The 11784-nt window shown below is 40.3% G+C and overlaps 2 protein-coding genes across 2 annotated transcripts; both read right to left on the bottom strand.

Moving 5' to 3' along the window:
* Positions 1–173: 173 nt before the first annotated feature.
* kxd1 (KxDL motif containing 1) lies at positions 174–2045 on the bottom strand. Its single transcript, XM_084363896.1, has 5 exons — positions 1898–2045; positions 1458–1579; positions 1043–1195; positions 915–961; positions 174–827 (listed from the first exon to the last, which is right to left on the bottom strand). Exons 1-5 carry the CDS (start codon positions 2039–2041, stop codon positions 571–573), a joined length of 723 nt encoding a protein of 240 aa, XP_084220022.1. The 5' UTR covers positions 2042–2045; the 3' UTR covers positions 174–570.
* Positions 2046–3637: 1592 nt separating this feature from the next.
* LOC311264382 (SIN3-HDAC complex-associated factor-like) lies at positions 3638–11280 on the bottom strand. The gene is made up of 6 exons (XM_084365215.1): positions 10553–11280; positions 7848–7975; positions 7660–7759; positions 7440–7563; positions 7160–7310; positions 3638–5903 (listed from the first exon to the last, which is right to left on the bottom strand). The coding sequence occupies exons 2-6, from the start codon at positions 7973–7975 to the stop codon at positions 5576–5578; spliced, it is 831 nt and encodes a 276-aa protein (XP_084221341.1). The 5' UTR covers positions 10553–11280; the 3' UTR covers positions 3638–5575.
* Between the last annotated feature and the right edge of the window lie 504 nt (positions 11281–11784).

Genomic DNA, 11784 nt, shown 5'->3' on the forward strand with positions numbered 1-11784 from the left:
CTCTCATATCAAAGAGCCGTCGCCCAGCTAATGCGTCCTTGAACAGTTTGCTGAATCCTTGACAGCTCCAGACGCACTGATCATTGACAATTAACCTTCCCTGCGATAGAGGACGCAGGCAATGAGAACACTAACATTTGTCTTTCAAGTAACATAAATCATGAGAGACGTCATGAGAGATTTCTTTCTTTAGTCAGGTCTTCAAACAAAACAGAATTAAATAAGCTTATAATCGCATAATGAGTGAGGGCGTTTGCTCAGCTTCACTGTCAGTATCATACATTTACAGTCTATCTATAGTGAGATACTATACAACTTCAAGTATTATCTGCATTATTTTAGTGCTGTGCAGGTGTTGGAAAAAAATAGGCATGCCAACAAAAACCCAGCGTCCTCATGGACAGTTCGTAGCCACATTGAACATCAAGGCTGCGATGCTCTTCCCAACAGAAAGACTCACGACTGGAAAAGTCTGCAAACACTGTAGAGGCCAACACAAACTCAAATTTACAACATGACCCACTGCTAAAATAGTTTGAAGGTTGAAAATCCATTCACAAGCTGCTCGCTCTATTCTGCAGGTACAGAGTCAGGACCCTCGTCCCGTAGGACGGCTGTCTCTAGGACATCTGAGGTGGGCGTGTCGGGCGGCTCCTGGGAGAGATCTTCAGAACATCTGCTCACGGTGGGAGAGACCACATCTGGACTTGTGTCACATGACTCTGTGCTCTGCTCTGAGGTGGCTGTTGCTATAGTTGTGGCAATACTGGGGAGAACTGGGTCAAATTCATCATCGTCGTCCTCCAGGACGGGCGACTCGTGGATATCTGCCAGAAAAACACATATTTTAGACAGACCGATATGGGGAGGTTGGTGGTTCAGATATAATGAATGTAAAGAAATAGCTCACTCACTGCTGAAAGCTTCTGGGTACTGCTTAGCAATCTTCCCTTTTAGCGTCCTGGAGAAACAGAGGAGACCAATAATCAGACACTGTGTGTCTGTTTGTGTGTGTGTTTGCACTGAGGTAGTAAAGACTTACCTGATTCTTCTGAAGACGCTGTCCAGATCTTTCTTCATCTCAACAAGAGTGCGGGTGTGGAGCAGGAAGCGCTCGTTCATCTGCTGCAGTCGCACGTTAGACAGCCCGTTGAAGTTGATCAGCATTTCATTGGTTTTCTCAAAGCGGTCGAGCCTGTTTGCAAAGTAATTCAGCAAAGCAACAGTTATACTATGAAGCCAGTTTACAAAGAAAAGGCAGGTGTCAGCATCACTGTCATGTGAATTGAGCCGTGCCAAACAGAAAAAAACTTTTTTTCCCTTTGCAGTGTAATAATGTTGCAGAAAGCAGAAATACTCAAGTAAAGTCCAAGTAACTCAAATTTGACTGAAGCACAGTACTTGAGTAAAAGTACTCAGTTACATCCCGTCACTGCTGACCACACCACGACACTCACATGTGTCTCTGAGCCTGGATGATGGCGTTCACATCCTCAGAGTTGACCATGCTCAGCATCCTGTTGCAGAACACGCCAGATGCTGTGGGCTCCACCATGATGACGACCAGGACGAAAACAAGCTGCAAATATAAACTTTATTTAGAAATTTACTATGACATCATGATATCAGTGATAAATCCTAATCACGACACAAACGGACACAGTCACACATTCAATGACGACACAACCAGCTAGATTCAATAAAGTTAACGCATTAATCATCTTCTTCAGAGGCAGTCAGCTCCAACTGTTAAGTGTATCTGTGATATTTTAATCGCAGCATGATTATTGACTTAATTAACAGCCTCAGCCTGTTAGCAGGTTGGACGAAACACCGGCTACACCGTTAGCATGCGAGCTAAACTGACGAGCGATACAACAAGACTCACATTACCTACCTCAGGTCGCAGGTGTTTGCTGTGTCGACCTCTGACTGCTTGAATAACAGATTTAAAACGACATCTGCAGCATAAATGTTCAGCTGACAGCTGACTGTGAAACAAAAACAAAGCACTTCCGTGTTTTTTTCGACTTCCGGTCATAGGATCGCCGCTTCCGGTTGTTTTTTTCTGTTTTCTTTATTTAAAACTGCGCTAATGACAAATGCACATTAATAAGAAATCTGATTTAGTTATAATATTGTTTTACAGGTGCAACATTTTATATTAACAATAACAACGAAGTGTTGTTTCAAAACCATCTAAAAATAAAAATCTGTAAAAATCTAATAATTTTCAAAATAAATGCAAATGATTATAATGTGAAACAAATGAAGCATGTATTTCCAATGTGCATGCAATGTTATCCAAAATTTTGGCTGGCTTTTAGTTGCTTCTCACCTTGAATCACAGTATCACAGGTAACTGAAAATAGCCTAACATTATGTTTCATCAAAAATAGACTAATTTGTTCATCTTGATTTATGAAACAAACACTTGTCTGTGTGGGGGTTGCAGCGATATATCGTTTTCAAGCATACCGTGGTTGAAAAATTGACATTTATCAAACCATGTACCTTTTTCCTTTTTACCATAGATTAAGTTATATCAAGTTTCATGTCTGTCGGGGTACAATATTTTGTGAAATTGCACTAAATAATTTGTTAAAAAACAACTTTTTTTATTCCTTTAAGGGTCATTGTAACTGATATAAGAATTATAATATTTGTATAATACTGCATATTGTGAAACCATGACATTTTCTGAGATTGTTCTGTTACCTTGAAAATCTTATGCCGTTGCAACCCGAGTCTGTGGTACAAAAAGTCGTCTTCTTTTCATTATTTCTATTCTCCTGGTTGTAATCAGTGATTTGAAACATTTATGCAAAATTATCAAAAGCCAAGATAGGAGAGGAAAAATAAAAAATAAAAAATGCAGTGAGGTGTGGGAATTGTTCGTTCTACCTCCACAGACTTGTTCCTTCACAAATGTCAAATGTTCAAAACTTAATCCCAGACTGAAACCTGTAGGATGTTGTGTAGGTCATCTCAAAAGCAGGTTTTCCTACTTTCAGACCTACCAATGTTTTTCAAACTGGCAGCTGTTTGGTATGAAAATAAGAGCTACCCTAAAAGTTTATAAACAACCCATATATCTTTGTTTTAATCTCAAGCGAAGCGATTATTATGTTGTAATTGTATTAAATAATTGCAAGAAATTAAGTAGGCCAGGTAGTGTAAGGGTGAGTTAGTCTTATGCTTGATGAAACTCTGATGTGGACAATCTCCTGTAAAAATAAGGAAAGGGCTGACAGACTGTATGTATGAAGGCATTGTTTACAATATAACACATTAACAGTATGTTGTCTCTGAAATGTAAATCCACGTTTACCTTTCACTTAGAGTATACTCCTTCATTATACTGACATTATATGTTATGTTAATAATAATAATAATAATAATAATTAATCTGCAAAGTAACCAGTAAATATAGTTATCAAATAAATGTAGCTGAAAGTAGCAGAAATGGAAATACTAAAGTTTTGTACCTCAAAATTGTACTTGTACTTGAATACATTGTAGTTAGTTGCACTCCATCACTGGTCATTTAAAAAAATTAAATGAAAAAAAAACATACCCTGATGGAGTCCCTAATTTTTATCCAGCCACCAACTTGATACCAATAAATCCACTCCAATAAAACTCACAAAATTACTTTTATTAAGGGACATGTAAAAAAAGTACATGATGTATAAAAAATACAAAACTGCTTTGTCTAACTTGTAAGCTAAGTAAATGCATAGCAACAATACATGCAAGTCTAGAGTTAGGTTTCCTACTGTTCTGTAACACTTTCAAGCTACAGGCTAAAAGGGGAAAAAGCACAGTTTGGTTGCAATCTACCATTCGTTTCAGTCTACATGATACAGATTCAAAGTGATGGTACAGAATAAGTTAGGCTGCACGCAACTCAACAGATGAGTAAATAAATACTTAACATTTCACAAATATTGACATCCAGTAATTCAACGCAATGTCCTGTGTGAGAATTACATTCGATTTCTGATGTACAAAACCGTACTACGTATAAGCTAAGGATGAAGAGAATTCATAGTATTACACTTCTAAGCGGGGATGCAGTGATACAAATAAATATGAAATAAATAAATAATGAAACCCATATAAGAGCCACGCGGCTCGCCCAGCCCCTTATGTACATAACACACCCTCTGCTCCCAACTACAACGTCACATGTATGAAATTTCATATTAGTGTTCTTTTTGAATACCATAAACATATATACAAATGACCTCGGACAAGCACAAGTGTCCATAGAAAACCTGCATTGATTTGACATTGGGTGAATTTCAATGTGCTTTGGCTTTAATTTGATAAATAAAGTAATATTAGGCTATATATCACAACACATTTGTGGTATATAAGAGGCAATGGCATAGAATTTCAGCTTGTATAAAGACTTTTACCGTATACTGACCCAGGCATGACGGAAATCACTGATATTGATATTGCTGATATTGAATGACTATAGACCGATTGTGTGTTTTTGTTATGGTTTGTATTGTGTGGAATTATTATGCAAAGACACTTCTGTTTTTCCTTTTTCTGTTCTTTTTTTTACATATAAAAATAAGTTAAAACTTCAGAGAAATGGATCCAAAAAAATAAAAGTAAGATTTACAGTTTATATAAGGCCATGCAATTTTTAGTAGACTCATGCATCAGATCTTCAGGTCTTTTGGATGAGTGGGCTTTGCCATTCATGCAAAATGCACTATGTGTTGCTGAGGCCACAATAAATATAGCTTCTGTCCCTTTTTGTTCCTTAATACCAATCCAGAATTAACACTAGCACTGTCTGTAACACATAATTAAGGCTGGTGTATTTGCTGTTGAAGCAGTGAATAGGCCTTATTTAAATGGGACCCACGTACGTATTTGCACACGGAGACACTAATCCAGTCTACAAAACACAAACTCTTTGATAGGAGTGGATGTCAATGTGAAAAGACACAAACACAAGGGATACTGTACAGGTCTGTGCTCTGTCAATGTGTCTTTCATTCCAAAACGTGATATCCACCATCTCAACAAAAAAAAGAGATATCTACTCTTAACAAAGTAAGCAAAACTAATCTCATTATATTAGTCATCTTAACATATATGCTTATAAAATATCCACATTGAGAATGAGTTGAATCGGTGGAAATGTTGAGTGAATGGATTTCAAGTAGCACCTTGTTTTTTTTTTTCTGCAAGTAAGTGGATCTATTGCGTTTTGGAATAAAAATCTGTTTAAATGTACCAGCAAACTAGAGCTCCAGCATTTCATCTAAGAGTTGATCAAAAACACAGCACGGATGACGGTCCATCGTCGGGATGGGAAGAATATTAAATACAAAATAAGAGACGAGGTGGAAACACGACAGTCCATAAGTTACCATAGAGAAAATAATAAACAAACCTCCGACAGTATTATGGAGAAGACCAAAGGATTTACAGCTGCTTTATGATTGAAGGCAATCTGAGGCCACTTCCTTCTTTAAGTGCTTCACAAAAAAACAGCACCCCAATATTTCTTGAGAGATGTGTGCAGGCGGGTGGTGGGGGGGTGACTTCACCATCCTTCTTCCACCACCACCCCGCTCCTGGTTGGAGGTGTTGTCATGGTAACACATAGCTGAGCAGGCTCGGCGTTTCCCTCACACATCGGCGTCTCCTTCACTTCCTCTTCCGTCTGGATTTTCTGCCCGCTGACATCCACGCTCACCGGGCCCTCCTCCACCTCCACCTCCTCCTCCTCGTCCTCCTCTTCCTCCTCTTCTTCCTCCTCCTCTTGTTGCTGCTGCCGTTGCTTTTTGCGGCAGCACGGTTTGAACAGATGAGGGTCGATGAGCACCTCCCCAAAGCGCCCCTTGTAGATGATCCCACAGCACACCTTCTGCCTGAGAAAAAAACATGAAAAAGTTTTCAAACAACTGTCCGGGAGAAGTTCTTCTTATTTACAAAATTTTACAAATACAAAAGAGGACGTGGTGTTTGCTGTGATGGGTCAATTTTTCAAGCTAATTTCAAGTCTCTACACATTTATTACACTAAATTGCAGTAATGCAATATAAATGTTTTTTAGCTAACAGCCAAAATGTGCCAAAACTGAAATCAGTCCTTTAACCCTCAAAGACCTGAGCTAAAAAAAGCTATTGTTGTAAAATGTTTAATAATTTTTTAACCGCTAATCCTATTTTTACAAGTTTCTTAGCTTTTCAGTGGTATCACACATGTTTTGTTTGGGCCTTCAGGGGCTCCGTAGTGAAGATAATTATGACATCACATATTGCAGCATTGACTCGTCAAGGTAGCTTCTTCCTCTGTCCACCTGGCAGTGGTTGTAGCCAAGCTACTTTTGTTGGTCATATTCACTTTATTCACTATATTTCTCTGAAAAAGAGTCTCTTTTGCTTCAATGTCCTCTGTCATGATTTCATAACCTTTCTATGTAACACATCTACACAGGATAACACCTGTTTTTCACTGCAAAACACCTCAGATTATATGTTAATAAATGGCTGTAACTTGCTTTGAAAAGGTCAGGTGTGGACAAAAAAATATTTAGAAGTCTAACACATAAAATTATGCCTTTTAAATAAAAAACTAAACTTCCTGAGTTCACAGTAAAAGAAAACACCAGATTTTGACTGTTGTTTTTTAAAAGCTCTGATAAATTAAATTATCCTCATTTCTGAGACAGCAAATGTAAAATTAAGACCCTAAATAAGCCAGACTGAAAGTTAAGGATCTCCTGAAATAAATCATGTATGGCACTCGTTGCTGACGGCTAGAATAGGATGGGAAAATCAAAATAAATACAAGACAGCCAGGCGCCGCAAAAATTGATCTATGACTTTGAGGTTTAACTATTAGAGTGGTCTCTATTACTTTTAGTTGTATTAGACCATAAAGATGTCTGAGTCCTGACTTTAATTTAAATTGCTTCTGCATTGTAGGATATTTTTCAACATCAACTAGTGAAATGTCATTTGAAAAACGTACTATTACTGTAGCGCTCTTTGAATTTCCACGTATAACTGTAGGCTAATACATACCAAATGTCAAAAAACAAGCAGCGATGTACACGAGTTGTTAATCCTGAATAATGAGTCAGTGGATCAAAGGGGTGTTGATGCTTCACTGTGTGACTTACCTCTTCCAGTATGTTAGATCCAGGAAAGAGAAAACAGGGGAGCGGCTGGATCCTGGGCTGAGCTCCGTGTCTGAGCCGTCATCTGACAGGTTGCTGTAGCTGGGAGACTGAGCCGGAGAGGCACTGGAGGTGGTGCTGTGGGCGTCTGAATCTGGTGGGCAGAACAAAAGCAAGCGTTGAAGGCGTATGATTCAGGATGATGTGACATAAATCTCGTCTTTTGGAACAAACGAGCGAGCACCGTTAAACATGTCGGTAAATGTCAAAACACAGAACTCACTGTTTCTTTTCAGCTCCTTCTTCAGCCTGCTGATCTGGCTCGGCCGGGCTTTCTTGGAGATGGACTTGATCTTTTTGGGCCTGGAGGTTATCTTCAGGCTGGGGCCTCCTCTGGCATCAACGACCTTGATGGAGAGGAGGAGAAATGATTACTGAGTGAATGTCTTATCACCACAGAGCGATGGCTCAATCATAACATCAGCTCTGTGATCCAAACTCACATGGTTCCAGTTCTTCTTGGTTCCCACGGGTAGCTTTTTCCATCGTTTCACCAGGAGCACACAGGCGTTACAGATCTCTCCTGATCGCGTTTCACTCAGTCTGCAAGACAATTTGTGAAGAAATGACAGGGAGAAGAAAAATGTCTCCCTCCACACACACCCCCCACGTGTTCAGCCGTGACTCTTACCCAAAACAGCTCCTGAAGTCTTTCTCATACCGCTTGCTGTCCGTGAAACGAGAGCTGGAAGACTTTGCTCGGCAGATGCAGCAGCCATCCAGACTCCTGTACATTTTTGGCTTATGAAAGCCAAACATCTGCGTGCACAAAAAAAACCCCATTAACGCATTAACATCTCAGACTCTCATCAGTGTGCGTGTGTTAACTGCAGTACCTCCCTGCAGCCTCACATGTTTGGCTCACAGCAGAGGGAATATATATATAATATCATATTAATGTGGAAAAATCAAAAGTCTGGTGTTTTGTGACGATCAGAGAGCTCTAAAAACATCCAGGGAAAGCGATTTTGGTGGAGCATCTCTGCGCTTTGACCCACATGGGGGAAGTAGGTCAACAGTCAGACAGCGTGTCAGACAGATCATGTCAGCATGCTGCGCTCACAGGATGCACGCTTCATTTTAGGAATCTCAAAATATAAGCACGCACATAGCGCGATGCTCCAGGCTGCGGAGGATGTCTGTCATGGTTTTAAAACAAACTAGAACATTTAAGGATGCGTTTCCAGATAAATGTAAAAATATAAATGTGTTGGGGGGATGGGGGGGAACCACTCGACATGCAATAAGCACCCCGATTATGCACGGGAATTATGATTTATGTTGCTAGGCAAATTTTAATCTCCACAGCACATGTAGACCTGAACTGCGGCAAAACTGCGAGCCGCGCCCCCCAGACTGGGTTTTTTTCTTGCCATCAGTCCTCAGGGTCTTCTGACAGTGCGGTGCCACAGAGAGCAGACAGAGCAGGAGTAACGAAAGACCTCCCACTCTGCTGCTTATACCAGACACAACTGAAGGATGGGCAATGTGAGGGGGAGAACTGTCTCGTGATAGCTTAAGATTTTAGTATAAGTGGGAATAATAACATGACAAATGATGTAGTTCACAAAGGATTAGATGAGAACGGAAAATTACATTTACTTAATATCAGCAGTAAGAAATCTAACATGTCTAGTGCGTAAAAATTACATTTTTGGAAATGGAAATGTGTCTATGTTTACTTTACTGTTGCAGAAAGTTTATGTGCAGAATATATATGCTTAGGCTACAAAAAAGGCACTTATTATAATTCAATTTAACTGGAATAAAGTGATTAAAAATCTTTATTCTCTCGGACTAAAGCAGCAGCAGCAGCACATAGAACAAGGGCTATTATATCAAGAGAATAATAATAGTCAAAACAAAACCGATATTATGTGAAGAAAAGTATTTAAATGCTAAAATAAAGACATTTATGCCATCAATTTAAATGTGTATATGAAGAGAATAACAATAAATCAAAACAAACCGATATTCTCTCATCAGAAATGTATTAAAATCATAATATAAAGCAATCTATTAACAACTTAAATATGTTATCGTAAAGGTATCACATAAAATAACCTATAGTACCAGCACGGTGCATGTTTCCTGGAGTATATTACAATGCTGACCACATATTCACCCCTCCGAGTGCCTCATCTGTAAACTGCAGACGATCTCTGCAGCAGAATACAGTACGTGACGCAACGCAACATGGCAACACACTTCAAAGGCGGAGGCAGTGTGGAGAAGGGGGTGTGATGCGATTTTCCGCAAAAACTGTAATATTTAAAAGTAAAATGCGAAAAATCACCCCGAAAGCAGTCAGTGCGTGCGAGAGCAACACCTCCACTTTTTAAAATAAAAGCAGACACCGAGAAATCCACTTGCTTTTATCGAGAGAAAAGTGCAAGTCGCCAATTTCACCGCCCACTCCAGCGAGGAAGCATGGCATGCCACACGACCTGCTTCATGCGCACCCATTTTATGATGACCGTCCTCTTGCTCGACGATGCCCGACTTTCCCCCTCTCAACATCAACTTTACGCAGTGAGATTAACTCAGGCGAACACATTTCAGCGGGGAAAACGTGCCTCTTTTCACATTTGAATGGAGGGCCGCTCTCAGATAATGGTGTAATTTGATCTTTACTCTTTGTTATTCCACAGCCGCGTCACTGCAACAGTCCTTCAACTACATGTGCACGAAGTTCAAAGTGGCTCTTTGTGGTGTGATCTTACACTAAACAACATTTTCTACTCCGGATCGAGGTTCATTAGACGATCCGGCATAGTTTGTGTTTGCTGTAGCTGTTTTGATGACAGCAGCGGCCGCGTGCTGAGACGCATCTGTGGTCCGGGGTGGGCGTGAGAGATTCAACTTGGCTTATTTAGCAGGCGTAAATGTGTAGTAGACTGCAGGCGCTCCTCCACAGCCACGATGTGGCCATTTAACGCTGCTTTATGGCCGGAACACCGGTAATAACCGACTTTAGTCAAATATGAGCGATAATAGGAGTGATTTCCTCCAACGCACAGATGCACCGAAGCAAACAATAATAACAACAGCCGTCCCTTGCCCATCATACGAAGCCCGTTCTCCACGTTTATCTCGCCTTCCTCCCACTTTGCGCGGCTACTTTAGTTGTTTATACGGGTGACCTACACATCAAGTTGACCACCCAGTCGGTTCTGCAGCAGGCCCCTAAAAAAACAGAGCGATTGTTCCGAGGCAACTCGAAGCTTGTTTTGAATCACACATCTTGAATAGCACCGCTAACACTTTAAAGGAAAAAAAACCCCTCAAAGCACCAAAGACCCGACAAAACACGTGAAAACCGGCGGCGTTCATTACCTTGTTGTAAGTTGCGTGAAGCCGAATCAAAGTAGTAGTCCTTATAACGCGTCGTAGCGATGCGAGTATTATGAAAATCAACCCGCATCAGTAACCCGCTCCCTTGTTGATGTCTGCGCCTGTGGACGGGACTGGATAGTTGTGGACATAAGTGCGCATGCGTCGTATCCACACCTCCATTTCAGAGTAGGGCAGAAGGCTTTTTTCTTTTTCTTCAATCAAAGCATTTACATAAACGACGTGTGACGTCGCCGTGCGTCTGCATTCTACTGGCCTTATAAGGATGGGAACATTGCGCGGGAACAGGGGGCTCGGCCCCGGTTGCTATGGCACATTGGAGAGTGTAAGCAAGGGGGCGGGGCCTGTCGTTTTACTACAGAGCGCCAGATGGCCCGTCTGGAGGCCGACGGTTTTTTAGGGGGCTCGGCAGGCGTCTCGCTGGGAGATGCGCTTTGTTGATTTCAATTGCGTGACAAGTGACCAGATTACTGGTAAATAAAAGGTGGCTGAGACATGGCCTCCATCCAGTGGACAGTTTAGGACGGACAACCTGTTTTTTTGTTTTTTTTTCTCCCCTTCAGACAGTCGGTAGCGAACCAATCATGTTGCTGCCACATGAAACTGCATGCGCCACATTTACTAGGATGTATAGACTGCTGCTGTGGCTGTTATGTAATGCAGTTTAGAAACGATTAATGCAAAGAAAAGAATAGGGTCCACGTCATCACACGGGTATTGATCAAAATTAAATAAAAATACTTCAATAATAACTCTTTGCTACCCCTTGTAAGTACAATACATGCACCATAATTTAATTAAATATAATAGTTTTTCTTTAAAAAAAAAAAAAAGCCCCATAAATATAAAAAAAGATAAAAATCAGCATCTCAAGCTTCACAAAAGTATGTTTTCTACCAGTTTTTCAATTTAATTTACTCAAACAGCACATATGCTCTTTCGCCGACTGTTTTCAGACAGCTTTCACACTGCCAGCACCATCTTCAAAGAGATCTAATGATCTTGTGTTGGAGTGCACAGCCAAACACAGCATATACAGTAGTTTTATCACTTGGCAAAGTAACAGTCAAATTCTTGGTAAACATCAGATGCAATTAGTTCAATGTGAGGAGTGTTTAATGAACCGAAAATCGTTTTGTAACCCTTTAATTAACAGGTTGTTTATTATGTAGTAATGTAAAGAAATTGCCAAGAAATCAGTCATAAATATAATG

Source organism: Pagrus pagrus, assembly GCF_965226575.1.
Source record: "Pagrus pagrus genome assembly, chromosome: 10".
In the NCBI taxonomy this organism is placed as follows: domain Eukaryota; kingdom Metazoa; phylum Chordata; class Actinopteri; order Spariformes; family Sparidae; genus Pagrus; species Pagrus pagrus.